Source organism: Carcharodon carcharias, chromosome 17 (assembly GCF_017639515.1).
Source record: "Carcharodon carcharias isolate sCarCar2 chromosome 17, sCarCar2.pri, whole genome shotgun sequence".
Lineage (NCBI taxonomy): Eukaryota > Metazoa > Chordata > Chondrichthyes > Lamniformes > Lamnidae > Carcharodon > Carcharodon carcharias.
In genome coordinates, this window is record NC_054483.1 from 5,916,148 (window position 1) to 5,943,080 (window position 26,933).

Consider the following 26,933-nt stretch of genomic DNA (forward strand, 5'->3'; position numbering starts at 1 on the left):
AAATTGTGTTTATTAGTGATTATTTTATATTCTGCGATATTTTCAGATTTTGCATGGCGAGTATTTTCTGGAGCAGCTATTGAACGTGATCATTGTGCCCCTATAGCACCCCCACCCCAGATCTCTAACCCCGGGTCTGAATGAATGAATGAATCAATGGCAATGCATCAATGAGTTGTGAGTTTCAAGCTGCTGTATTCCTCCGCCGCGTCGCTCGCCCTGCGGGGAGCCGCATCACCCGCAGGGCGAGCGGTATCTGCCAGCGCGGGCGGGGGCCAGTCCCGCCCTGAGCTGCAGGTGAATGAGGAGCCGGGTGGGTCGCACCGCATCGGAAGGGTGCCCGGGCTTTTCGGCTGCGCTGCAGGGGCAGCAACATGAAGCAGTCTGCAGGCAATCAAACCCAAAGGAGGGAAAGTTTCACTTTAGACAGCAGCCTACAGGTAAATGTGTGGGTGCAGAGCCTGTTCTATCTGAGTTTATACTGTGTGTGCGCGTGTGTGTGTGTGTGTGCAGACACTCAGTTTATATTGTGTGTGTGTGTGTGCAGACACTCAGTTTATATTGTGTGTGTGTGTGTGTGTGCAGACACTGAGTTTATATTGTGTGTGTGTGTGCAGACACTGAGTTTATACTGTGTGTGTGCAGACACTGAGTTTATACTGTGTGTGTGCAGGCACTGAGTTTATACTGTGTGTGTGCAGGCACTGAGCTTATACTGTGTGTGTGCAGGCACTGAGCTTATACTGTGTGTGTGCAGGCACTGAGCTTATACTGTGTGTGTGCAGGCACTGAGCTTATACTGTGTGTGTGCAGGCACTGAGCTTATACTGTGTGTGTGCAGGCACTGAGCATATATTGTGTGTGTGCAGACACTGAGTTTATATTGTGTGTGTGTGTGCAGACACTGAGTTTATACTGTGTGTGTGCAGACACTGAGTTTATACTGTGTGTGTGCAGACACTGAGTTTATACTGTGTGTGTGCAGACACTGAGTTTATACTGTGTGTGTGCAGACACTGAGTTTATACTGTGTGTGTGCAGGCACTGAGTTTATACTGTGTGTGTGCAGGCACTGAGCTTATACTGTGTGTGTGCAGGCACTGAGCTTATACTGTGTGTGTGCAGGCACTGAGCTTATACTGTGTGTGTGCAGGCACTGAGCTTATACTGTGTGTGTGCAGGCACTGAGCATATATTGTGTGTGTGCAGGCACTGAGCTTATATTGTGTGTGTGCAGGCACTGAGCTTATACTGTGTGTGTGCAGGCACTGAGTTTGTATTGTGCCTGCGTGCGGGTGCGGGCAGCGAGTTTGTATTGTGCCTGCGCGCGCGTGCGGGCAGCGAGTTTGTATTGTGCCTGCGCGCGGGTGCGGGCAGCGAGTTTGTATTGTGCCTGCGCGCGGGTGCGGGCAGCGAGTTTGTATTGTGCCTGCGCGCGGGTGCGGGCAGCGAGTTTGTATTGTGCCTGCGCGCGGGTGCGGGCAGCGAGTTTGTACTGTGCCTGCGCGCGCGGGTGCGGGCAGCGAGTTTGTACTGTGCCTGCGCGCGGGTGCGGGCAGCGAGTTTGTATTGTGCCTGCGCGCGCGGGTGCGGGCAGCGAGTTTGTATTGTGCCTGCGCGCGCGGGTGCGGGCAGCGAGTTTGTATTGTGCCTGCGCGCGCGGGTGCGGGCAGCGAGTTTGTATTGTGCCTGCGCGCGGGTGCGGGCAGCGAGTTTGTATTGTGCCTGCGCGCGCGGGTGCGGGCAGCGAGTTTGTATTGTGCCTGCGCGCGGGTGCGGGCAGCGAGTTTGTACTGTGCCTGCGCGCGCGGGTGCGGGCAGCGAGTTTGTACTGTGCCTGCGCGCGGGTGCGGGCAGCGAGTTTGTATTGTGCCTGCGCGCGGGTGCGGGCAGCGAGTTTGTATTGTGCCTGCGCGCGGGTGCGGGCAGCGAGTTTGTATTGTGCCTGCGCGCGGGTGCGGGCAGCGAGTTTGTATTGTGCCTGCGCGCGCGATGCGGGCAGCGAGTTTGTATTGTGCCTGCGCGCGGGTGCGGGCAGCGAGTTTGTATTGTGCCTGCGCGCGGGTGCGGGCAGCGAGTTTGTATTGTGCCTGCGCGCGGGTGCGGGCAGCGAGTTTGTATTGTGCCTGCGCGCGGGTGCGGGCAGCGAGTTTGTATTGTGCCTGCGCGCGGGTGCGGGCAGCGAGTTTGTATTGTGCCTGCGCGCGCGATGCGGGCAGCGAGTTTGTATTGTGCCTGCGCGCGGGTGCGGGCAGCGAGTTTGTATTGTGCCTGCGCGCGGGTGCGGGCAGCGAGTTTGTATTGTGCCTGCGCGCGCGATGCGGGCAGCGAGTTTGTACTGTGCCTGCGCGCGCGTGCGGGCAGCGAGTTTGTATTGTGCCTGCGCGCGGGTGCGGGCAGCGAGTTTGTACTGTGCCTGCGCGCGCGTGCGGGCAGCGAGTTTGTACTGTGCCTGCGCGCGGGTGCGGGCAGCGAGTTTGTATTGTGCCTGCGCGTGGGTGCGGGCAGCGAGTTTGTATTGTGCCTGCGCGCGGGTGCGGGCAGCGAGTTTGTATTGTGCCTGCGCGCGGGTGCGGGCAGCGAGTTTGTACTGTGCCTGCGCGCGGGTGCGGGCAGCGAGTTTGTACTGTGCCTGCGCGCGGGTGCGGGCAGCGAGTTTGTATTGTGCCTGCGCGTGGGTGCGGGCAGCGAGTTTGTATTGTGTGTGTGTGTGTGTGTGTGTGTGTATAGAGACTGAGTTTAAATTGTCTTCAGCTGTCTGATCTCATCCATTAACTGCAGTAAGTTTTAAAAATTGGTGTATATTGTCGCTGCATGAAATATATCTTTAAAAATATATTTTTTTACACATACTGAAAGTCCAAAAAGCTCCAATTTGCTCAATAAAACCTGTTGGCAGAAAGGAACTAAACATCTAGTCTGTATGTAATCAGCAGATTAAGATTCAACACTGAAAGGAACAAGACTAATGTTCAACTCTCCCCTCAATTACTAAATATCTCCGCTAACCAACTTACAGACTAAAGAATTGACCCCAGTTGTTACGAAATGGTGTTTTCATTTCAGAGCCACTGTGCACAGCTCTGATCTCTGCCTTACTTAAAATTACAGACACTGGAGCTAGAAGGTGCAGAGATTTCCTGAGAGTTTTATACCGACCAGAAAAGGCTGGATTGGCCACGGCTCTTTTCTCTAGAAAAGAGAAGGCAGAGGTGACTTAATAGAGGTTCGGAAAACGGTGAAAGGGTTTGATAGGGTAAAAGCCGAGATCTTTCCACTTGTGGGGGAGACTAAGGCAATGGGCCGTGAATAAAAGAGAGCCACAACAATCCAGTGGGGAATTCAGGAGAAACTTCTTCACCCAGAGAGTGATGAGAATGTGGAACTTGCTACCACAGGGAGTGGTCGAAGTGAATAGTTACGATATATTTAAGGGGAATTGAGGGGGGGGCAAAGGAATAGAAGGCAGGTTTATCAAAATCCATCTGGTTTAAATATTGCAATGTTGATGGCATGAACTAGGGTGGGAGGAGGTCTGTGAGAAGCATGGAGCAGATGGGCAGAATGGTCTGCTCTGTGCTGTAAATTTAATATAGTTCCATCTAACGCTCTCTTCTGGCATTAACTCAATGGGCTGAATAGCCTCCTTCTGTACCATGAACGAGTCGTTGCACAATATTCTCTACATGAGCAGTGTGTTAACCCCCAATTGCCCATCTTGTTCCCATCGTTTAATTCCCCCTTCCTTCAATCATTTATCTAATATATCCTTAAATGCATACTCTCTGCTTCAAACACTGGTGCGATCTTCTGCTTCCCTATGTAAAAAAAATCTCCTGATCCCTCTATCCTAACCCCTTGTATCTGAGTTCCTCATTCCAGATTTGTTGAACACTGCAAACATTTTGTTTTTTGGACCTTCCTCCAACCCTTCAGAGTGTAAAGCTGCCTGATCAAATCACCTGATCATCTCTGTTCCAACAGGAACAGCCTCAATTTTTCATGTCTTCCTGCATATATGTATTCCTTCATGTCAGACAGTGTCCAGGTGAATTGTGCTGTAGCCTCACGATTGCTACACTGTCCTCCCCATAATCTGGAACCCAGAACCAAGTGCTGTTGGTTCCCTCATCCAGGCAAGTGGGGAGTATTCTATCACACTCCTGACTTATGCCTTGTAGATGGTGGACAGGCTTTGTGGAGTCAGGAGGTGAGTTACTCACTGCAGGATTCCCAGCCTCTGACCTGCTGTTGTAGCCACAGTATTTATATGTCTAGCCCAGTTCAGTTTCTGGTCAACTGTAACCCCCAGGATGTTGATAGTGGGCCCGCTTCTACCTCCTACCCAAAATCCACAAACAGAACTGTCCCGGTAGACTGATTGTGTCAGCCTGTTCCTGCCCCACGGAACTCATTTCTCGTTATCTTGACTCCCTTCTCTCTCCCCTTGTCCAGTCCCTTCCCACCTACATCCGTGATTCCTCTGACAACTTACGTCACATCAACAATTTCCAGTTCCCTGGCCCCAACCACTTCCTCTTCACCATGGACGTCCAATCCCTCTAAACCTCCATCCCCCACCAGGATGGTCTGAGGGACCTTAGCTTCCTCCTCGAACAGAGGCCCAAACAATCCCCATCCACCACTACTCTCCTGCGTCTGGCTGAACTTGTTCTCACGCTGAACAATTTCTCCTTCAACTCCTCTCACTTCCTCCAAATAAAAGGTGTGGCTATGGGTACCCGCATGGGCCCCAGCTATGCCTGTCTCTTCATGGGGTATGTGGAACATTCCTTGTTCCAGTCCTACTCCGGCCCCCTCCCACAACTCTTATTCCAGTACATCGATGATTACTTCGGTGCTGCTTCATGCTCTCATCGGGACTTGGAAAAATGTATTAATTTTGCTTCCAATCTCCACCCCTCCATCATTTTCACGTGGTCCATCTCTGACACTTCCCTTCCTTGACCTCTCTGTCTCAATCTCTGGTGATAGACTGTCCACCAATATCCATTACAAGCCTACCGACTCCCACAGCTACCTCGACTACAGCTCCTCACGCCCCGCTTCCTGTAAGGACTCCATCCCATTCTCTCAGTTCCTTCGCCTCCGTCGCATCTGTTCCGATGATGCTACATTCAAAAACAGTTCCTCTGACATGTCCTCCTTCTTCCTTAACCTAAGTTTTCCACCCACGGTCATTGACAGGGCCCTCAACCGTGTCCGGCCCATCTCCCGCGCATCCGCCCTCACACCTTCTCCTCCCTCCCAGAAACATGATAGGGTCCCCTTGTCCTCACTTATCACCCCACCAGCCTCCGCATTCAAAGGATCATCCTCCGCCATTTCCGCCAACTCCAGCATGATGCCACCACCAAACACGTCTTCCCTTCACCCCCCCTATCGGCATTCCGTAGGGATCGCTCCCTCCGGGACACCCTGGTCCACTCCTCCATCACCCCCTACTCCTCAACCCACACCTATGGCACCACCCCATGCCCACGCAAAAGATGCAACACCTGCCCCTTCCCCTCCTCTCTCCTCACCGTCCAAGGGCCCAAACACTCCTTTCAGGTGAAGCAGCATTTCACTTGCATTTCCCCCAACTTAGTCTACTGCATTCGTTGCTCCCAATGTGGTCTCCTCTACATTGGAGAGACCAAACGTAAACTGGGCGACCGCTTTGCAGAACACCTGCGGTCTGTCCGCAAGAATGACCCAAACCTCCCTGTCGCTTGCCATTTCAACACTCCACCCTGCTCTCTTGCCCATATGTCTGTCCTTGGCTTGCTGCATTGTTCCAGTGAAGCCCAACGCAAACTGGAGGAACAACACCTCATCTTCCGACTAGGCACTTTACAGCCTTCCGGACTGAATATTGAATTCAACAACTTTAGATCTTGAACTCCCTCCTCCATCCCCACCCCCTTTCCGTTTCTTCCCCCTTCCTTTTGTTTTTTCCAATAATTTACATAGATTTTTCTTTTCCCACCTATTTCCATTATTTTTAAATCTTGTATGCCCTGCTAGCCTTTCCACCCCACCCCCACTAGAGCTGTACCTTGAGTGCCCTGCCATCCATTCTTTATTAGCACATTCATTTAGATAATATCACCACCTTCAACACCTGTGTTCCATTGTCTGTGACATCTTTTGATTATCTGCTCCTATCACTGCTTGCTTGTCCCTATAACCACACCCACCACCCCCCCCAACTTTAAACCAGCTTATATTTTACCCCTCTTCTAACATTCAATCAGTCCTGTTGAAGGGTCATGAGGACTCGAAACGTCAACTCTTTTCTTCTCCACCGATGCTGCCAGACCTGCTGAGTTTTTCCAGGTAATTCTGGTTTTGTTTTGGATTTCCAGCATCCGCAGTTTTTTGTTTTTATCTATGTTGATAGTGGGGGGATCAGCGATGGTAATGCCATTGAATGTCAAGGAGCAATAGTTAGATTCACTCTTGTTTAAGATGGTCATTGCCCGGCACGTGTGTGGAGCGAGTGGTACTTGTCACTTGTCAGCCCAAGCCTGGATATCGTCCAGGTCTTGCTGTATTTGGACGTGGACCGCTTCAGTGCATCTTGACTGCCATGTTACATTACAACAGTGACTACAATCCAAAAGTATTTCATTGCCTTTTTAAAGCATTTTTTGCTGCCCTGAAGACATGAAAGATGCTATATCCTTTAATCATCTGTAAGGGAGCTTCTAACAGCTTGTTGCACCAGTATAAATCTCTTATTTTTAAATTGCAGGTTGAGAAAATGGTTAATGAGGGCATACTGCAAGTCATGTAGCAACACCTGGTTATATTAAACTCTCTTTGCCATAATGTCTGCCCCCTTGCTTTCTTGCCTCTCTCTCCTTTCTGCGAGCGATCAGGGGTTTCCTGGGGGAGAAAAGCCCCTCCTGAGCTGCGTACCTGACTCGGACGTGGGGTGGGGGAGCGAGGGGGCGAGATTTTAACTCCAGCTCGTTCATCGGAACATTAACCGAGAATAGGCGGAGCACTGGTTTATACATCGCCTGGTTTTTAACCCTCCAGTTAAGCCTGTCTTTAAAAACCCGGCATCCACCCCAATCCCAGCTCCCCTACCTCCCCAAACTGAGGGAAGATAACCCCTATTCTCACTCAATTATCCAGCCCTTTTAATTATCAACTAGAACTCTTCCTCATAGGCTTGAAGTATCCATAGCGTGGGAGGCACCAGATTTGTGGAATTCGGTTTTGTCCAAAGAGAGGGACAGAAAGCAGAACTCAGATTGTCTGGAGTTTCTGTCTGCACACCGAGATAAGAGTTATGCTTTGTAATTGTGAAGTTCCTTATGCAGCAGGTTAAAGGGCTCCTCACTGTGTAACTGTGCAGAGTTGCCGTTTATTGAGCTGGGGACAGATTTACTGGCTGTGTAACTGGAGATTATTAAGTATTCAGCTGGTTAAGAATGCTGCCTTTGAATCGACTCAAGATGGCCATGTATCTTCGTTTGCATTCCTTCACCTCACCCAACCTCATTCCAAGCCGAAGGGGCCTCGAATCTCCCAGCTCTCTGTCTTTGTTGTAGTATGACTGGAAGGCCTGCTGGCCAAGCCCATCCTTCTGTCTTGAGAGACAACAGTTAACACCGTAGATCAGCCCTGCTGATAAACTTCGTCTGATGTGACTCAGCTCCACTCTGGTAGGGCAGAGGGCTGAGAAGGTGCGGGGTTAGGAGCATAACGTTAGAAATGGGAGTAGGAGTGGACTATTCGGCTCCTCAAACCTGCTCTGGCTTCAGCTCCGCTTTGCCGCTCACTCCCCAAATCCCTTAATCCCCTAAGAGACCAACATGTGTCTACTCAGTGTCAACCTTTGTGTCCCCCCTGTTAAAACCCTTACAAAAAATCTCACCTCTTGCAAAGCCCTTCCAAACCGTCAGGTCCCAGCTTTTGCTGGCTGTCTCCCAGTTATCCCTGCTGATGTCCGCCCGTTTCACAATTCACTCGGAGCGGAGGTATAGGCATCCAGCAGGTTGTGACACAGTGGCCAAGTCACTGTCCAGAAGGATCCATCCATGGACAGAGGTTGTGGGCTTAAGAATTGGCAGTCTCCGAGACCCCTGGGTGGGTCCCACCAAGCAACAAAGCTGGAAGCTAATTCTCCCTGTTCTCCTGCCTAGCATCTCACCTCCTGACTCCCCAAAAGCCTGCCCACCATCTACAAGGCACAAGTCAGGAGCGTGATGGGACACTCCCCACTCGCCTGGATGAGCGCAGCTCCCACAACGCTCGAGAAGCTCGACACCGTCCAACACAAAGCAGCCCCGCTTGATCGGCACATTCACTCCCTCCACCACCGACGCACAGTAGCAGCAGTGTGTGTGTGCCGTCTACAAGATGCACAACTCACTAAGGCTGCTTAGACAGCACCTTCCAAACCTGCGACCTCTACCAGCTAGAGGGACAAGGGCAGCAGACACATGGGGAACCCCACCACCTGGAAGTTCCCCTCCAAGCCACTCACCATCCTGACTTGGAAATGTATCGGCCGTTCCTTCACTGTCGTTGGGTCCAAATCCTGGAACTCCCTCCCCGACAGCACTGTGGGTGTACCTACACCACACGGACTGCGGCGGTTCAAGAAGGCGGCTCACCACCACCTTCTCAAGGGGCAATTAGGGATGGGCCATAAATACTGACCCAGCCAAGTGGCACCCACATCCCATGAATGAATTTTAAAAAAGGTCACTGCCTTTGACGAGTGCACTGAGGACACAGGCTTGGTAGATTCACAGTTTGCTGTTCTCAGTCAGGCTGCTGTTATTCCACACTCTCTTACTCAGCTGGGATTAACTTTTGCGATGTGTAAGTTGATTTCAGCATCGTGTGACAGATTGCTGGTGAGTGTGGTGCCGGGATATGTGAAGCTATCAACAACCTCCGGCCATCACATTGTCAATGTTGATAAGATGGTGGTGTGGCAATAATCTGCAGAATCACAGAATCACAGTGCAGAAGAGGCCCTTTGGCCCATCGAGTCTGCACCGACACGTGAGAAACACCTGACCTACCTTCCTAATCCCATTTACCAGCACTTGGCCCATAGCCTTGAATGTTATTAGGTGCCAAGTGCTCATCCAGATACTTTTTAAAGGATGTGAGGCAACCTGCCTCCACCATCCTCCCAGGCAGCGCATTCCAGACCCTCACCACCCTCTGGGTAAAAAAGTTTTTCCTCACATCCCCCCTAAACCTCCTGCCCCTCACCTTGAACTTATGTCCCCTTGTGACTGACCCTTCAACTAAGAGGAACAGCTGCTCCCTATCCACCCTGTCCATGCCCCTCATAATCTTGTACACCTCGATCAGATCATCCCTCAGTCTTCTCTGCTCCAACGAAAACAACCCAAGTCTATCCAACCTCTCTTTATAACTTAAATGTTTCATCCCAGGCAACATCCTGGTGAATCTCCTCTGCACCCCCTCCAGTGCAATCACATCCTTCCTATAATGTGGCGACCAGAACTGCACACAGTACTCCAGCTGTGGCCTCACCAAGGTTCTATACAACTCCAACATGACCTCCCTACTTTTGTAACCTATGCCTCGATTGATAAAGGCAAATGTCCCATATGCCTTTTTCACCACCCCACTAACATGCCGCTCTGCCTTCAGAGATCTATGGACACACACGCCAAGGTCCCTTTGTTCCTCAGAACTTCCTAGTGTCGTGCCGTTCATTGAATACTTCCTTGTCAAATTACTCCTTCCAAAGTGTATCACCTCACACTTTTTTCAGGGTTAAATTCCACCTGCTACTTATCTGCCCATTTGACCATCCCATCTATATCTTCCATAGTCCAAGACACTCAACCTCACTGTTAACCACCCGGCCAATCTTTGTGTCATCCACAAACTTATTAATCCTACCCCCACATAGTCATCTATGTCGTTTATATAAATGATGAATAAAAGGGGACCCAGCACAGATCCCTGTGGTACACCACTGGACACTGGCTTCCAGTCACTAAAGCATCCTTCTGGCATCACCCTGTGTCTCCTACAATTAAGCCAATTTTGAATCCACCTTATCAAATTACCCTGTATCCCATGTGCATTTGCCTTCTTTATAAATCTCCCATGTGGGACCTTGTCAAAGGCTTTGCTGAAATCCATATAAACTACATCAACTGCACTACCCTCATCTACACACCTGGTTACCTCCTCAAATAATTCAATCAAATTTGTTAGGCATGAACTCCCTCTGACAAATCCATGCTGACTATCCCTGATCAAACCTTGCCTCTCCAAGTGGAGATAGATTCTCTCCTTCAGAGTTTTCTCCAATAGTTTCCCTACCACTGACGTGAGACTTGTCACAATGACATTTGTATGCCTGATGCTACTGGTCAAGCCAAACTCTTCACTGGCATGAGAGAGTCAGTCCATTAGCTGCTGAAGTATGAAATGCATCATCATTATGCCATTGCAGTCCAGTGGTAGGCCATTCAGCCCATCAACTCCATGCCATCTCTCCATAGATCAATCCAGTCAGCCCCATTTCCCTGCTCTATCCCTGTGTCCCTGCGAGTTTATTTTCCTCACATGTCCATCCAATTCCCTTTTGAAATCATTCATCATCTCTGCTTCCCCCACCCTCCTGGGCAGCAAGTTCCAGCTCATTCCCACTCACTGTCTAAAAAAAGTTCCTCCTCACACCCCCCCCCCGCCCCCGTATCTCTTAACCAAAATCTTAAATCTGTGTCCCCCTAGTCCCCCCCATCAGCCAATGGGAACAGCTTTTCTTTGTCTACCTTATCCAAACCTGTCAGAATCTTGTCCACCTCTATCAAATCTCCCCTCAATCCCCTTTGCTCCAGGGAGAACAACCCCAGCTTCTCCGACCCAACCTTGTAGCTAAAACCCCTCATCCCTGGAACCATTCTGGTAAACCTCCTCCGCACTCTCTCAAGGACTCTCACATCCTTACTAAAGTGTGGTGACCAGAACTGGACACAATAATCAGAACTTTATAAAGGTTCAGCATAACTTTCCTGCTTTTGTGCTCAATGCCTCTACTTACAGAGCCCAAGATCCCATATCCTTTTGGTAACAACTCTCTCAATGTGTCCTGTCACCTTCAAAGATGTGCGGCCATCATAGAGAGATTCTCCGATGAGGACTTGGTGCACCTCTACCTCAGATCTCAGACATTGTTCACATTCATTCACCTCTCCCCACCTCATTGCATCACTAAGGACCTCGAAGACAGCGATGTACCAGCTCTCTGCCCTTGCTTTTGTATAACTGGGGGTTGTGCTGTATAGCAACGGACTGTCCTGTTTTGCCTCCCCCCCCACCCTCCCCCAACCTCCCCCGAGGCTTAGTGTTTATCTCAAACTACTTCCCTGTCATCCTCACCAAGCTTAAGGCCGGTAGGACCAGTTCTGCTTTGTATCTTTGGAATTGCTCGATCTTACCAAGACATGAACCAACAGTCTCCAGGAATTGGGACTGCTTACCGTGCCCAGAATGACGGGATGCTGAAACCAGTGTGGCTTCAGGAATCCTGGCAGAGCCCGCGGACAGTTGCTTAACAGAAACATAGGATCTGCAGGACACATGGAGGCCACTTGGCGCCTCATGTCTGTGCTGGCCAAGGAGGAGTTAGTGAACCAAGCTGACTCTCAGCCCCTCTATAGCTCCCACCGTCATTCGCTTCAGCAACAAATCAGAACAAAAGACAGGACTGAAGCTCTGTGTAGCTCGGAGACCAGACTTGGTGATTTGACCGATCTAGTTGTTCATGCTGGAAGTTGGGGTACTTGGGGTACATCTCATTGAGTGGTTACAGCGCAGAAGGAACCGCCTTGCAGCGATTAAATCAAAAACTGCGACAAAAGTGGCAATTGAAAAGTGTGCTCTCAGTAAGAGAGAGAGAGAGAGGGTGGGAACAACTTCTGTGGGGTTTTATTCTTGTGAGGAATTGCGTCAGAGTTTTCCCTGCCCCAAGGAATTTCCTGCTTGGTTCGGGAAAGTAGTCTCGCCTTTGGGGTTCCTGGCTGGAGGATTGGGCACCATTGCTTGGTGAATGTTCTGCCTTGGCTGTACCTGTAGCTCTGACACTGAGTGCTGGCATTGCCTCATCGAACAGCATGTGATCTTTGTTTGCCTTTGTTTGGGTTCGCTGAACTTTCCTTATTTACCGATTATGATCAGCGCTCGTTAAACATTTTCATGGATTAAGTGCAAGAAGCCCCTGATCGACTGAAGCAAATATTAGTCTTTTCAAAAACAAAATATGTTCACTTCTTTTGTATGAGTCCCAGTATTTCATGATCACTACACATCCACCACAAACTATCAAACTCTCCCTGACGTCGATGTAGGTTGAATAACAATTGCTATCGAGCATACGAGTTAGGAGCAGGAGTAGGCCATTCTGCCCCTTGAGCTTGCTGCACCATTTGATAAGACCATAGCTGATCTGATAGTGGCCTCTACTTTCCTGTCTACCCTCTATACCCTTTGTCTCCCTTGTCAGTCAAAAAAAATCAGCCTTAAAAATATTCAATGACCCTGCCTCCCTGAGGAAGAGAATTCCTGAGGCTGACCACCATCTGAGAGGAAAAATTCTCCTCATCTCCCTCTTAAATGGGACAGCCCTTTATTTTTAAACCTTGTCCCCTAGTTTAGACTCTCCCACGAGGGGAAAGATCCTCTTGGCATCGAGCCTGTCAAGCCCTCTCAGGATCTTACTTGCTTCAATAAGATCGCCTCTCTTTCTTCTAAACTCCAGTGGATACAGTTCCAACCTGCTCAACCTTTCCTTGCAGGATAACATGGTTAGTGTAGGTGTCAGCTGAGTGAACCTTCTCTGAGTTGCTTCTAATGCAATTATGTCATTCCTTAAATAAGGAGACCAAAACTACACATAGTACTCCAGATGTGGTCTCACCAATGCCCTGTACAGCTGTAGCAAAACATCCCTACTTTTATATTCCATTCCCTCTGTTTGCAATAAAGGCCAACATTCCATGTGCTTTCCTAATCACTTGCTGCATCTGCATACTAACTTTCTGTGATGCATGTGCCAGGACGCCCAGATCCCTCTGTACCACAATCTCTCTCCATCTAAATAAAAATTGCATTTGTACACTGACTTTAAACATCCTGAAACATCCCAAGAGGGCTCAGACAAGTGTAAGAATGTGACACCGAGCCTTATTGAGGATTTTAAGGAGCGTCTAAGAGCAGCGCCGCCTTGAGACATTATCATTACCTGGTGCCTGAGAACAGCATTATTTGCTCAAACTTCAACTCAGTCTGTTCATATCTTTTTTGGCAGTATCTGTTGTTTTGAAAAAAGCAACCTTCAATTTTTTTCCATCAAATAGTATATTCCATTCTTTCGCTCCAAACCGGGCTATTTTCGGCTCATCGGCGCATGAGGGCCTGGGTGCTACTGTTCGTTTTAATCGCCTATTTTGCTACTAACCTTGTAGAAATGACAAGTGGTAAAATAACAACAGAACCCAAAGAAAGATTTTTAATCCAACAAGATGGGTTGATAGGATGTGGAATGAATATCAGCGGATTGCACAGAACAAGGATCATGGATTCATCTCGTCTGCTGACAACTGTCTTGGGTTATAACAGTCTCTTCACAACCTTGGTGTCCCATCTGACCCCACAGTGAGCTTCTAAACTCATACTCGCGTCCTCACGAGGACAGCCTATTTCCACTTCCGTAATCTCACCCGACTTCACCCCACTCAGCTCATCCGCTGCTGAAACCCTCATTCCTGCCTTCATTACCTCTAGGCTCGACTATTCTGACACACTCCTCCCACCTTCTACCCTCCGTGAACTTGAGCTCATCCAAAACTCTGCTGCCCGGGTCTTAACTCACATGGTGTCCTGTTCCCCTATCCCCCCTGTGCTCGCTGACCTACACTGGCTCCCAGTCAAGCAACAACTTGATTTTAAAATTCTCGTCCTTGTTTCCAAATCCCTCCACGGACTCACTCCTCCCTATCTCTGTAATCCAGTCCTCACAATCCTCCGAGATCTCAGCACTCCTCTAATTCTGTCCTTCTGAGCGTCCCCGATTTTAATCGCTTCACCATTGGCGGCTGCCTGGGCCCCAAGCCCTGGAATTTCCTCCCTACACCTCTCCCACCCTCTCTACTTCACTTTCCTCCTTAAATCCTACTCTTCTTCCTATTTGTTCATGGGATGTGGGTGTTGTGGGCTAGACCAACATGCCCATCCCTAACTGTCCTTGTTCAGAGTGCATTTAAGAGTCAACCACAGTGATGTAGGCCAGATCAGTAAGGACTGCAGATTTCCTTCCCTAAAGGAACCAAATGGGTTTTTACAGCAATCAGCAATGGTTTCATTAGATTTTTAATTCCAGATTTTTGTTGGACTCAAATTTCAGGGATTCGAACCTGAGTCCCCAGAGTATTACCCTGAGTCTCTGGAGTACTAGTCCAGTGCTCATACCACTATACCATTCCTTCTGTGACCAAACTTTTGGTCACCTGACCTAATATCTCCTTACGTGGCTTGGGGTCATACTTAGTTTTATAATGTTCCTGTGAAGCACCTTGGGAAGTTTCATTACATTAAAGGAGCTATGTAACCATAAGCTGCTGTTGAAGTTGCTGCTTGAATCTACCAAAAGCAATCTATACACATTATTTATCCCTTGATGGCGGTTCAATAGCTCATATATCCCTTGTCACAGAAACCACTAGGAGTTTAATCTCCCCATGACCTTTAGTTTTATTCCCAGACAGGTAACTGCTTTCTGAAGGTGACACTTAAGACAGCCTAAGCTGTTTTCCAAGTGAGCCTGTAGCTTCTAACCTGCTGTCATGCTTTTTATTTCAAACCGAGATCTCTAATTTCATTTCGGTTCCCTGCCTGGCAAAATGACAAGCTCATTCCCTCTCTTTGCCTGTCCCCTTATAACCCCCAGGGATAGAATCACCATCCTCATTCCTCTAATCCATCATCCACACTTCCAAAAGCGATTTTTCCCAGCTCCCACAGAACACGATTAATGCCTCTTCACTTGTAACCCATACCGCGAGGAAACAATTTGACTGCAACTCAGTCGTCACAACTTGTTCCTTTGCTTGTTCCTTTTGGAGATTATCATCAACTGTCATGGAATTTGACCCAGTGACAGTGAAGGAACGGCGATATATTTCCAAGTCGGGATGGTGAGTGGCTTGGAGGGGAATTTCCAGGTGGTGGTGTTCCCCTGTGTCTGCTGCCCTTGTCCTTCTAGATGGCAGAGGGTGTGAGTTTGGAAGGTGCTGTTGAAGGAGCCTTGGTGAGTTTCTGCAGTGCCTCCTGTAGATGGTACACACTGCTGCCACTGTGCGTCGGTAGTGGAGGGAGTGAATGTTGAAGGTGTTGGATGGGGTGCCAATCAAACAGGCTGCTTTGTCCTAGCTGGTGTTGAGCTTCTTGAGTGTCATTGGTGCTGCACTCATCCAGGCAAGTGGGGTGTATTCCATCACACTCCTGACTTGTGCCTTGTAGATGGTGGAAAGGCTTTGGGAGTCATCATGTGGGTTACTCTCTACAGGATTCCTAGCCTCTGTACCTGGACCTGCTCTTGTAGCATTTATATGGCTGGTCCAGTTCACCCCCAGAATATTGATGCTGGGGGATTCAGCGGGGGTAATGCCATTGAGTGTCAAGGGATGTGGGCTTTAGAGTCACATCGAGGCAGCAACTAGCCAGAGAAACCTTATCCAGCAGAACACAGGAGCCAGAGCTGTGCAAATGTGTCCTGAGCACTTGATCATTATAACCCAGATTAGATTGATGATAAGAGATCACCCTGGGGGTGGATGCTGGGGATGTCAAGCATTCCTCACCAGTGTGGCGAACACCTCCAGAGCTACACCTGGTGCTTTCATCTCAAACCTGCTCTGCTAGCATTCCTGTGTTGTTCCATTCATTGAGGGGCTTCCATTCACATGCCCTGTCATTTCTTTAATTCCTCCAATACTGCTTTCCAGTGCTTAGGGCACCCCATATTCATTGCATGCATACAATGACAATTTGCATTTACCCAGTTTTTTTGATCCATTGACGGGATGTGGGCGTCGCTGGCTGGGCCAGCATTTAATGCCCATCCCTAATTGCCCCTTGAGAAGACCATAAGACATAGGAGCATAAATTAGGCCATTCGGCCCATCGAGTCTGCTCCACCATTCAATCATGGCTGATAAGTTTCTCAACCCCATTCTCCCACCTTCTCCCCGTAACCTTTGATCCCCTTACCAATCAAGAACCTATCTATCTCGCTCTTAAATACACTCAGTGACCTGGCCTCCACACCCTTCTGTGGCTATGAATTCCAAAGATTCACCACTCTCTGGCTAAAGAAGTTTCTCCTCATCTCTGTTCTAAAAGGTCTTCCCTTTACTCTGAGGCTGTGCCCTCAGGTCCTAGTCTCTCCTACTAATGGAAACATCTTCCCCACGTTCGCTCTATCCAGGCCTTTCAGGATTCTGTAAGTTTCAATCAGATCCCCCCCTCATCCTCATAAACTCCATCAAATATAGACCCAGAGTCCTCAAATGTTCCTCATATGTTAAGCCTTTTATTCCTGAGATTATTCTCGTGAACCTCCTCTGGACCCTCTCCAGGGCCAGCACATCCTTCCTGAGATACGGGGCCCAAAATTATTCACAATATCCTAAACAAAAACAGAATTACCTGGAAAAACTCAGCAGGTCTGGCAGCATCGGCGGAGAAGAAAAGAGTTGACGTTTCGAGTCCTCATGACCCTTCGACAGAACTGAGTGAATCCAAGAAAGGGGTGAAATATAAGCTGGTTTAAGGTTTGTGTTGTCTGAATGTGATCTGACCAGAGCCTCATAAAGCCTCAGCAGCACATCCCTGCTTTTATATTCTAGTCCTCTCAAAATAAATGCCAACATTGCATTTGCCTTCCTAACTACCGACTCAACCTGCAAGTTAACCTTAAGAGAATCCTGGACTAGGACTCCCAAGTCCCTTTGTACTCCAGATTTCTGAATTCTCTCCCCATTTAGAAAATAGTCTATGCCTCTATTCTTCCTACCAAAGTGCATGACCTCACACTTCCCCATGTTGTATTCCATCTGCCACTTCTTTGCCCATTCTCTTAACCTGTCTAAATCCTTCTGCAGCCTCCCCGCCTCCTCAATACTACCTGTCCCTCCACCTATCTTTGTATCATCTGCAAACTTACCAGGATGTCCTCAGTTCCTTCATCTAGATCATTAATGTATAAAGTGAAAAGTTGTGGTCCCAACACTGTCCCCTGCGGAACTCCACTAGTCACCGGCCGCCATCCCGAGAAGGACCCCCTTATCCCCACTCTCTGCCTCCTGCCAGACAGCCAATCTTCTATCCATACTAGTACCTTGACTCTAACACCATGGGCTCTTATCTTACTGAGCAGCCTCCTGTGCGGCACCTTGTCAAAGGCCTTCTCGAAGTCCAAGTAGATAACATCCATTGGCTCTCCTTTGTCTAACCTACTCGTTACCTCTTCAAAGAATTCTAACAGATTTGTCAGGCATGACCTCCCCTTGATGAAACCATGCTGACTTTGCCCTATTTTACCATGCACTTCCAAGTATTCTGAAATTTCATCCTTAATAATGGACTCTAAAATCTTACCAATGACTGAGGTCAGGCTAATCGGCCTGTAATTTCCCATCTTTTGCCTCACTCCCTTCTTAAACAGGGGGGTTACATTAGTGATTTTCCAGTCCTCTGGGACCCTCCCTGACTCGAGTGATTCCTGAAAGATCACCATTAACGCCTCCACTATCTCTTCAGCTATCTCCTTCAGAACTCTGGGGTGTAATCCATCTGGTCCAGGTGATTTATCCACCTTCAGACCTTTCAAGAAGGTGGTGGTGAGCTGCCTTCCTGAACTGCTGTAGTCGATGTGGTGTAGGTACAACCACAGTGCTGTTAGGGAGGCAGTTCCAGGATTTTGACCTAGCGACAGTGAAGGAACGGCGATATATTTCCAAGTCAGGATGGTGAGTGACTTGGAGGGGAACTTCCAGGTGGTGGTGTTCCCATGTGTCTGCTGCCCTTGTCCTTCTAGATAGTAGAGGTCGTGGATTTGGAAGGTGCTGCCTAAGGAGCCTTGGTGAGTTGCTGCAGTGCATCTTGTAGATGGTGGACACTGCTGCTACTGTGTCTCGGTGGTGGAGGGAGTGAGTGTTTGTGGATGGGGTGCCAATCCCATATTGCTGATACAATAAAATGTCTGAATGTTCAGTGTTATCAACTGAAATTTGCTGGCCAGCCAAAAAATGACGGTGACTGAGTTCTTGAACAAAGAGGCCGGTTTTAAGCCGTGACCTAGAGGAGGAAGGAGAGGGAATCACCTCACGTCTTCCACACAATCACTGCAGAGCTATCCTGCTGCAGCACACAGCGTTCGAGCAGGACCTGATGGACATTTAAGCGGGCGTGCTTGTTGCCGGGTGCTTTGACCAGCAGAAAGCTGGCTCAGAAAGCACCTAAGACAGCAGGAGCACTGAAGGGCTGGAGAAAGCCAGCAGGGGGCTGCTCACTGGGACTGGCCTCCTCGCTGAGGTAACCTCCCCCTCTGGCTGGCCTCTCTGACTCCCAGGCACCACTCGCTTCATTCCAGGAGCACCAGTAGATCACGAGAGCAGCCATCTAGGTTACCTGCCATATAATGCGTGGGTGTAGAATGGGAACAGTGCAGAAGGAGGCCATTCCATTCAGCCCATTGAGACTGTGCTGGCCCTCTGTAAGAGCATCCCAGCTCGACCCAATTCCCAACCCCCCCACTGCCTCCCCCTTCCTCTCCCACTGTATTTTTTTCTTCTTTCAGGTAATTCTGTTTTGGAAACCGTGACTGAATCTGACCTCGGCCATGCTCTCAGAAGCGGATGGAGGCGGGCGATTTCTGAGTTTCTGCTCGCCTCGCGATGAGGAGAACTCGCCTCTGAATTGTGAGAGGAACCCGTTTTTGGAAAATTGGAATGGCATTGAATATCAGACGTTCTTCCCCCCGAGTTAATTTTAACAGTTTGCAAGACCTCCTCAAGATAACTCGCCTGTTTTATTTTGAAAGACTGCAAAGTTGTGATAAGAAAGAGTCATCAAGCACAATTTCACCAACAAATCCATCTGAGAGAACTTCCAGATCTATTGTGACCAGAATTCTGTTACATCAACAGCGCTGAGATATTTTTGAATCTTATTCTTTTAAAAGGAACACTCCCATCCTCCAGCCTCTGCAGTTGGGTTTTTAACGCCAATCCTGTAGTTTCTTGATCATTACTGATACAGCTTTTTAATTCCAGATTTATTAAATTAACTGAATTTAAGTTCCCCTTGCCGCCATGGTCAGATTTGAGCCCATGTTTCTGGATCATTAACCTCTGCATTTACTTGTCCAGTAACATAACCGCTATACTACTGCACCCCAGCTGGGTGAAGCTGTTCAAAGGACAGACAGATTGTTACGCATCTTTGAGTGTGAGAATTCAAGAAAATATTTTGTAATTGTATTTGTGGCCAATGATCGCAACTCTTGGGTGCGCTATTTCAAATATGGACCTTCCATCCTGGATGATCTCCATCTAACTTTTGTTTTTCCTTTATTTTGTCGCTTTAGAACATTACAATTCTCCCGGGACCGTACCTGACAGGCAGTCACCTGTACAGTAAGTACCTTTAATAACAGTCTCAATCAACAAAATAATAGAACGGTTATAGTACAGGAGGCCATTCAGCCCTGCGTGTCTGTGCTGGTTCTCTGCAAGAACAACTCACCTAGCCCTCCTCCCCTGCCTTTCTCCCCCATCCCTACAAATTTTTTCTCTTCAGATAATGATCCAGTTCCCTGTTAAAGGCTGCAATTGACCCTGCTTCCACCACACTCTCAGGCAGCGCCTTCCAGACCCTAACCACTTGCTGCATGAAAAAGTTTCTCCTTGTGTCTCCACTGTTTCTTTGGCCAATCACCTCAAATCAGTGTCTTCTGGTTCTCGATCCTCCCACCAATGGGAACAGCTTCTCCCTGTCTACTCTTTCCGGCCCCCCTCAGGATTTTGAACACCTCTATCAAATCTCCTCTTAACCTTCTCTTCTCCGAGGAGAACTGCCCCAGCTTCTCCCATCTACCCTCGTAATGCAAGATCCTCATCCCTGGAACCGTTCTCATGAATCTTTTCTGCAGCCTCTCTGATGCCTTCACATCCTTCCTAAAGTGCGGTACCCAGAACTGGATGTAGTACTCCAGTTGAGGCTGAACCAGTGTTTTGTACAAGGTTAACATAACTTCCTTGCTCTTGTACGCTATGCCCAGTGCCCCGTGTGCTTTATTAATCGTTTTCTCAACCTGTTCAGTCACCTTCAATGATGTCTGCACATTATACCGCCACGCCCCTCTGTTCCCTGCACCCTCTTTAGATTTGTACTCTTTATTTTATACGGTCTCTCTCTATGTCCTTCCTACCACACTTCTCTGCATTGACCTTCATCTGCCACTTGCCCGCCCATTCCACCAGCCTGTCTATGTCCTCCTCGACTTTATCACTATCCTCGGATGATTCCGCGGTCCCAGCTCCGGTTTCCGCGGTGACGCTGCACGCTTCCCTCGAGGGCACCGGACTGCGGGGCAGATTTCGGAGTGGTTCGTGTTTTGCCTCGGGAGCCGCAGCAGATCTGAGCTGCGCCGATGGCCTCACCTCGCCGAGCGAGGCAACGTCCAAACTGCCGCGCGACCTTTGCAGGAGCCGCTTCGATCAGGGATCAGGGAGGGGGGTCGGTCACGCCCAGGCCGGTGCCCTGTTCTGACAAAGGTTGGCAGGCAACGGTTAAGCGGGGCGAGAGGCACTTCAAGAGTTCTGAAATTATTAAGCCTGATCTACTTTTCATCTTTGACCAATGGCCCTAATAGAAGACCAGAGGCTCCTGCCAATCCACAGTTACACAAATGAATCTTCGGCTGTGAGGCAAAGTGGAATTGTTCCAGGTGAGGAATTTGCCATCTTATCTTATTCTTTCAAATCAATCAAAGCCATTGGGGTCTAAAGTCTACTGTTAGAGACAGGATTCCACGATTGGGCAGCACTTGTTGAACAATCCTGAGTGCGCTAACTAGCAACCAATTTAAGATAATCAGTCAAACTCCTAGCTTGGCTCATTTACGTTTATTAGAAGCTACATACACGCATACACAGATATGCACTCATACATACTCTGCAAACAAAAGGAATATGTTCAAGCCTTGCACCGTTTTTGAGTAACCCGGAGCTTGGAGTTCTTTGCCCATGGCAAAGCCTCGGCCAATCAGAGTCGACTTGCCAACTGATCAGTACCTTTTTTTCTCGTGGTATAAATTGTTGTGACTGTTTGTTTGAAATTTGGCATTCTTGCATTTGTCCTGATGAGTGCTTCGGCAACATGTCTTTCTTTTCAGCAATATTCAGGGATGTACAGAATGGTAACACCACAACAATAAAGTGTTCCATGTCGGAAAACAGTGGGGGTGGGGGGGGTGGGAAATCAGCGTGACCATAGAATCATAGACAGTGAGGCACAGAAGGAGGCCATTCAGGCCATTGAATCTGTGCCAGCCCTTTCAAGGAGCAATCCAGTTGGTCCCACTCACCTGCTCTCTGCCTCAATCTCTGCAATTTTATCTCCCTCAAGTACTTACTTAATTCTCTTCTGAAGGCTGCTGTTGAACCTGATTCTACTGCCCGATCGGGCAGTGCATTCCTAATCTGAAACGTTTGTTCCAGAAAGCTTTTTCCTCATGTCCCCCTCTGGCTATTTTACCAATCGCCTTGAATCTGTGCCCTCTGGTTCTCGACCCTTCAGCCACAGCAAACAGTTTCTCCTTCGTTCCTCTATGTAAACCCTCCATGTGGCTCAAACACTGGCACAATTTGGTTATGTGCCAGTGGGGACTTCAGTTATTTGTGGCGGAATTGTAAGTTGTCACTTTTGAAGGATCGGTCTGCAATTTTTCTCCAAAAACGACTTGTGTCCAATGTAGCAAGCTGCCCCAGGGTGTTTCACAGGAGCAACGTCAAGCCAAGTTTGACCCTGAGCCACGTAAGGGAGATATTAGGTCAGGTAACCAAAAGCTTGGTCAAAGAGGTGGGTTTTAAGGAGTGTTTTAAAGGAGGAAGGTGAGGTAGAGAGGGGGGTGGGAGAGGTGTAGGGAGGGAATTCCAGAGCTCGGGGCCCAGGCAGCTGAAGGCACGGCCGCCGATGGTGGAGAGATTCAAATCGGGGGACGCTCGAGAGTCCGGAATTACAGGAGCGTAGAGATCTCGGAGGGTGGAGAGAGATTACAGAGATAGGGAGGGGCGAGGCCACAGAGGGATTCGAAAACAAGGATGAGAATTTTAAAGTCAAGGTGTTGCTTGACTGGGGGGCCAGTGTAGGTCAGCGAGCACAGGGGGTCAGGAGAACGGGGCTCGGCATGAGCTAAGACACGGGCAGCAGTGTTTTGGATGAGCTTAAATTTACGGAGGTTAGACTATGAGAGACCAGCCAGAAGTGTGTTGGAATAGTCGAGTCTAGAAGTAACATGGGCGGGGATGAAGGTTTCAGCAGCAGTTGAGCTGAGATGGAGCGGACTCAACGATGTTCCAGAGGTGGAAATAGGCGATTCTAGTGATGGTGCAGATAAGAGGTCGGATGCCTATCTCAGGGCCAACGATAACACCAAGGTTGTGAAGAGGCTGGTTCAGCTTCGGGCAGTTGCCAGGGAGAGGGATGGATTCGGTTACTAGGGAACGGAGTATGGAGCAGGGACCGAAACCAATGGCTTCAGTCTTCCCAATATTTAATTGGAGGAAATTTCTGCTCATCTAGTACTGGATGTCGGACAAGCAGCCTGACAAATTAGCAGCAGTGGAGGAGTTGAGAGAGGTGGCGGTGAGGTAGAACTGGGTGTGGTCAGCGTACATAGGAAACTAAAGCTGTGATTTTGGATGCTGTCGCTGAGGGGCAGAACGTAGATGAGAAATAGGAGGGGGCCACGGATAGATCCTTGGGATCAAGAGGTGAAGGCATTGTAGGTGATTCTCTGGCTACAGTTAGATAGGTAAGAATGCAACCAGGTGGGAGCAGTCCCACCCAGCTAGGCAACAGTGGAGAGGCGCTGGAGGAGGCTGGAGTAGTCAACCATGTCAAAGCCTGCAGACAGATGGAGAAGGATAAGGAGGGATAGTTTATCTTTGTCACAGTAACTTAGGCTGTCGTTTGTGACTTCAAAGGAGCTGTTTCCATTCTGTGGGAGGGAGCCTGATAGGAGGAATTAAAAAAAAAGAGTTCCGGGATAGATGGGAACAGATCTGGGAGGTGACAACACATTCAAGGATGTTGGAGGGGGAAGGGAGGTTGGTGATGGGGCGGTGGTTCACTGGGATGGTGACCGTCATGGGTTTGTTTTTTGAGGAGGTATAATGATGGGAAGATTCGAAGGCTGTGGGGAGGGGGCAGGGTACCTGAGTGGGGGAGAACTGTTTATAGACTCGTTCTCCCAGATCCAATTAACAAGCCTTTGACTGAAAAGCCGGTGAGTTTAGAAACATCCTCTGTGCATTAACTGATTGACCGATGTTAAAAGGAAATTTCTCAAACTCCTTTCCAGGCATTGTAGCAGCATCAATATTTATTGTCTTCCTCCTGGGCCTGTATACCATCCTGTGGAAATGCATGAGCTTTGAGGTGAAAAGGTGAGAGCCCTGGCAACAGTCTGATGTGTTTGTCACTGTTCAACTTAAATCAATCATGAGTAAATTTAAAAAAAAACCACTCATCTTTCTCTAGCGCCCTTCCCCAGCTCAGAATGCCCCAGAATCCTTTACAGCCAATCAAGTAGCTGTTGAAGTGTTGTAATGCAAGGAACGCTGCAGGCTGTCTGCGCACAGCAAGCTCCCACAAACAGCGATTTGATGATGACTAAATAATCTGTCTTGGTGATTTTGGTTGAGGGATAAATATTGGCCAGGACACCGGAGAGAACTCCCCCCCCCCCCCGCCCCCTCCCCCAATCTCTCCTCCAAATAGTGCCGAGGGTTCCTTTACATCCACCTGAGACAGCAGACTTCAGTTTAATCTCTGATTCTTCCTCTGAACTGACACGGCCTAGATTGTGCGTTCCAGTTCCGGACTGGGCCACGACGCTCTGAGAGTGGCACCGACAGGTTGGGGGCTTTAATATTGGGTTTGCTTTTGTTTAGATTCTGGCAGAGTGCTTAGGAGCCGGCTGCTGGGCCTTACACTTTCTGCATCCTCCTTACCAGGGGCAGTCTCGTGGTCCCACACAAACCTGGATGGACAATGGGATTTGGGCGAATTCTTAGGCCGGTTGGGAGATTGGCTGAGTGACAGGAGACAGAGTAGGGATAATGGGCAGGGACTTTAATTAGCGAGGAGCTGTGTCAGGGACACGCGTATCCATGATATTTATTAATGACTTTGGTGGGATATGAAGCCACATATCCAGGTTTACTGATGACACGATAGGCAACATGATAAGTAGTGTAGGTGGAAGCTTAAAATTACAGACAGTGATAGATTAAGTGAATGTGTAAAACAGTGACAAAATGGCTCTCAGTATGGGCAAATGTGAGGTCATCCACTGTGGACCCAAAAGGGTAGAACAGGAAACTTTCTACATGGTGAAAAGCCAGAAAGAGTGGAGATCCAAACAGACTGGGGGGGGAGGTGGGTCCAGATACATCGATGATTAAAATGTCACGAGCAGGAACAGAAATCAATCATTAGGACTAATGGAATGCTAGACTTTATATTTAGAGGATTAGAATACAAGGGGGTTGAGTCATACTTCAGCTATACACAGCCCTGGTTAGACCTGGAGTTACTGAGAGCAGTTGTGGGCACCACACCTTAAGGAAAGATATATGGGTCTTGGAGGGACTGCAGTGTAGATTTACCAGAACGATACCTGGATTCCAAAGGTTAAATTATGAAGAGACGTTACCCAAATTAGGGCATTCCCCAGAATTTAGAAGGTTAAGGGTGATTCGATCAAAGATTTCAAGATATTAAGGGGAACGGATGGGAGTAGATAGAGAGAAACAATTCCCCCTGGTTGGGGAGTCTAAAATTAGGGGGCAGAGTCTAAAAATGAGAGGCAGACCTTTCAGGAGTGAAATTAGGAAACACTTCAGTGAACAAAGGGTGGTAGAAGCTTGGAACTCTGTTCTGCAAACGGCAATTGATGCTAGATCCATTGTAAAACTTAAAACTCGGGTTGATAAAATGTTGTTATCGAAAGGAATAAGGGACAAAGACAGGTATATGGAGTTAGGTCACAGATCAGCCATGATCACATTAAGGCTTGAGGCCTGTTCCTCGTGTTCAAGTGCGCTTTATGTCTTAGGTCATTTGCCTGGCACTTGCATCATGAAGTTTGAATTTTAAGAAGGAACTGAATTATAATGTCTGAGTTGGCAACAATACCTTCTAACATTCCAGCTGTTGGTAGTGCCTAGCAATCTTCCGCAGCACCACTGGAACAAGGACCAGATCATCTGTTTTTGTGATGTTGGTTAAGGGGGATAAATATTGGCGAACTCCCCTGTTCTTCTTTGAAATAGTCCCACGGGATCTCTTACATCCACCCAAGAGCACGGATGGAGTCTTGGTTTTAATTCTCGCCCCGAAAAGCAGCACCTCAGACACTGCGGCACTCCCTCAGAGCTGCAGCGGAGTGTCAGCCTAGATCGTCATGTTCAAGTCTCTGGTGTGGGGCTTGAACTGACAACATTCTGTATCGGGGGGGGGGGGGGGGGGGGCGGCGAGAGTACTACCCACTGAGCCAGTGCTGACCCTGTGTGAAGCCTGTGAGCCAGCCACCCATCTAGTATCACTCCGCATTCAAGCCGACTTGAACCGTTAACTCACTATTGCCTGTTTTGATTGTGTGTCACTTCTTCTGGCAGGCAATTCTGTTGATGTCTTTTTGAAATACTTTCACTCTCCCTCCTTTTCTCTGTCTGCAGGTACAAAGGGAGCAGGAGGCCGAAGCAGAAGATTCATCGTTCAGGCACGGTTTCCTGCTGATGGAGGGTTTTGCAATGCATTGTGCTGAATCCTGAGATGCCTCAATTTCGACCACTTCCTGCTTGCTGGGGGAACTGAATGAACCTGCATTGCTCATCGCTGCAACACTTCAAACGGCAACATACTTGCCTCTGCTAATCTGAACTCGCCAAGAGCGTGTCCTGTCCTTCTACTGGTTCAGTCTAGCATCCACAAATCGTCCATTAGCAGAAGGCGCCTATCTAGGTGTGAGTGGAAGCAAAATAAAATGAGAGAATGGAACAGCCAAAGAATTTTAAGTTTTTATGGGGGTGCTGGTGCGATGTCAGGTATGTGGGCTGTATGTCCCAGCGATTGGCTGCCTGAATCAAACAGCTTGTCCCTTTGGTTGTTCATAATAGGCAGAGCACAGACCGTACCTCAACTAACCCACACTTGCAAAACCCAAAACAAAGCTGTTAGATGTGATTCCACAATTTGGCAGCACTTGATGAACAACCCTGAGTGCGCTAATAGCTACACTAACAACCAATTTAAGTTAACTGTCGAGCTCGTAACGTGGCTCATTTACATCTGCTAGAAGCGACATACGTTCAAAAGCAGGGACCCATTCTCTGCAAATAAAAGGAATATATTCAAGCCTTTCCCCTTTTTTAAATTACTCAGGAGCCCAGGGACCCTCTCCATTCCCGTTACTTTCCCCTTGGCAACACCTTGGCCAATCAGTTGACTTGCCAACCAGCCAGCACCCGTTTCTCCTGCAGTATAAATTGTTGTGGTAGTTTGGAATTTGGCATTCCTGCATTTGTCCAAATGAGTGGAAGACAAAAAGCTTTCGCAATCCG

General features: G+C 48.6%; 1 protein-coding gene across 2 annotated transcripts; it reads left to right on the forward strand.

Moving 5' to 3' along the window:
* Positions 1-302: 302 nt before the first annotated feature.
* On the forward strand, positions 303-26,859 carry sb:cb288. Of its 2 annotated transcripts, XM_041210493.1 has the most exons (5): positions 303-440; positions 19,670-19,718; positions 20,957-21,031; positions 23,669-23,753; positions 26,049-26,859. In XM_041210493.1, exons 1-5 carry the CDS (start codon positions 375-377, stop codon positions 26,107-26,109), a joined length of 336 nt encoding a protein of 111 aa, XP_041066427.1. In that variant the 5' UTR covers positions 303-374; the 3' UTR covers positions 26,110-26,859. The 2 variants fall into 2 exon arrangements, with proteins under 2 accessions (XP_041066427.1, XP_041066428.1); XM_041210494.1 differs by lacking the exon at positions 23,669-23,753.
* Positions 26,860-26,933: the final 74 nt, after the last annotated feature.

What these genes read in the sequence shown, in the direction of transcription:
- sb:cb288 (XM_041210493.1), top strand. Translation starts at nt 375, where the DNA reads ATGAAGCAGTCTGCAGGCAATCAAACCCAAAGGAGGGAAAGTTTCACT. An exon ending in CTTTAGACAGCAGCCTACAG is followed by an intron (nt 441 to 19,669) that starts GTAAATGTGTGG and finishes TTGTCGCTTTAG; the next exon opens with AACATTACAATTCTCCCGGG. An exon ending in GCAAAGTGGAATTGTTCCAG is followed by an intron (nt 21,032 to 23,668) that starts GTGAGGAATTTG and finishes ACTCCTTTCCAG; the next exon opens with GCATTGTAGCAGCATCAATA.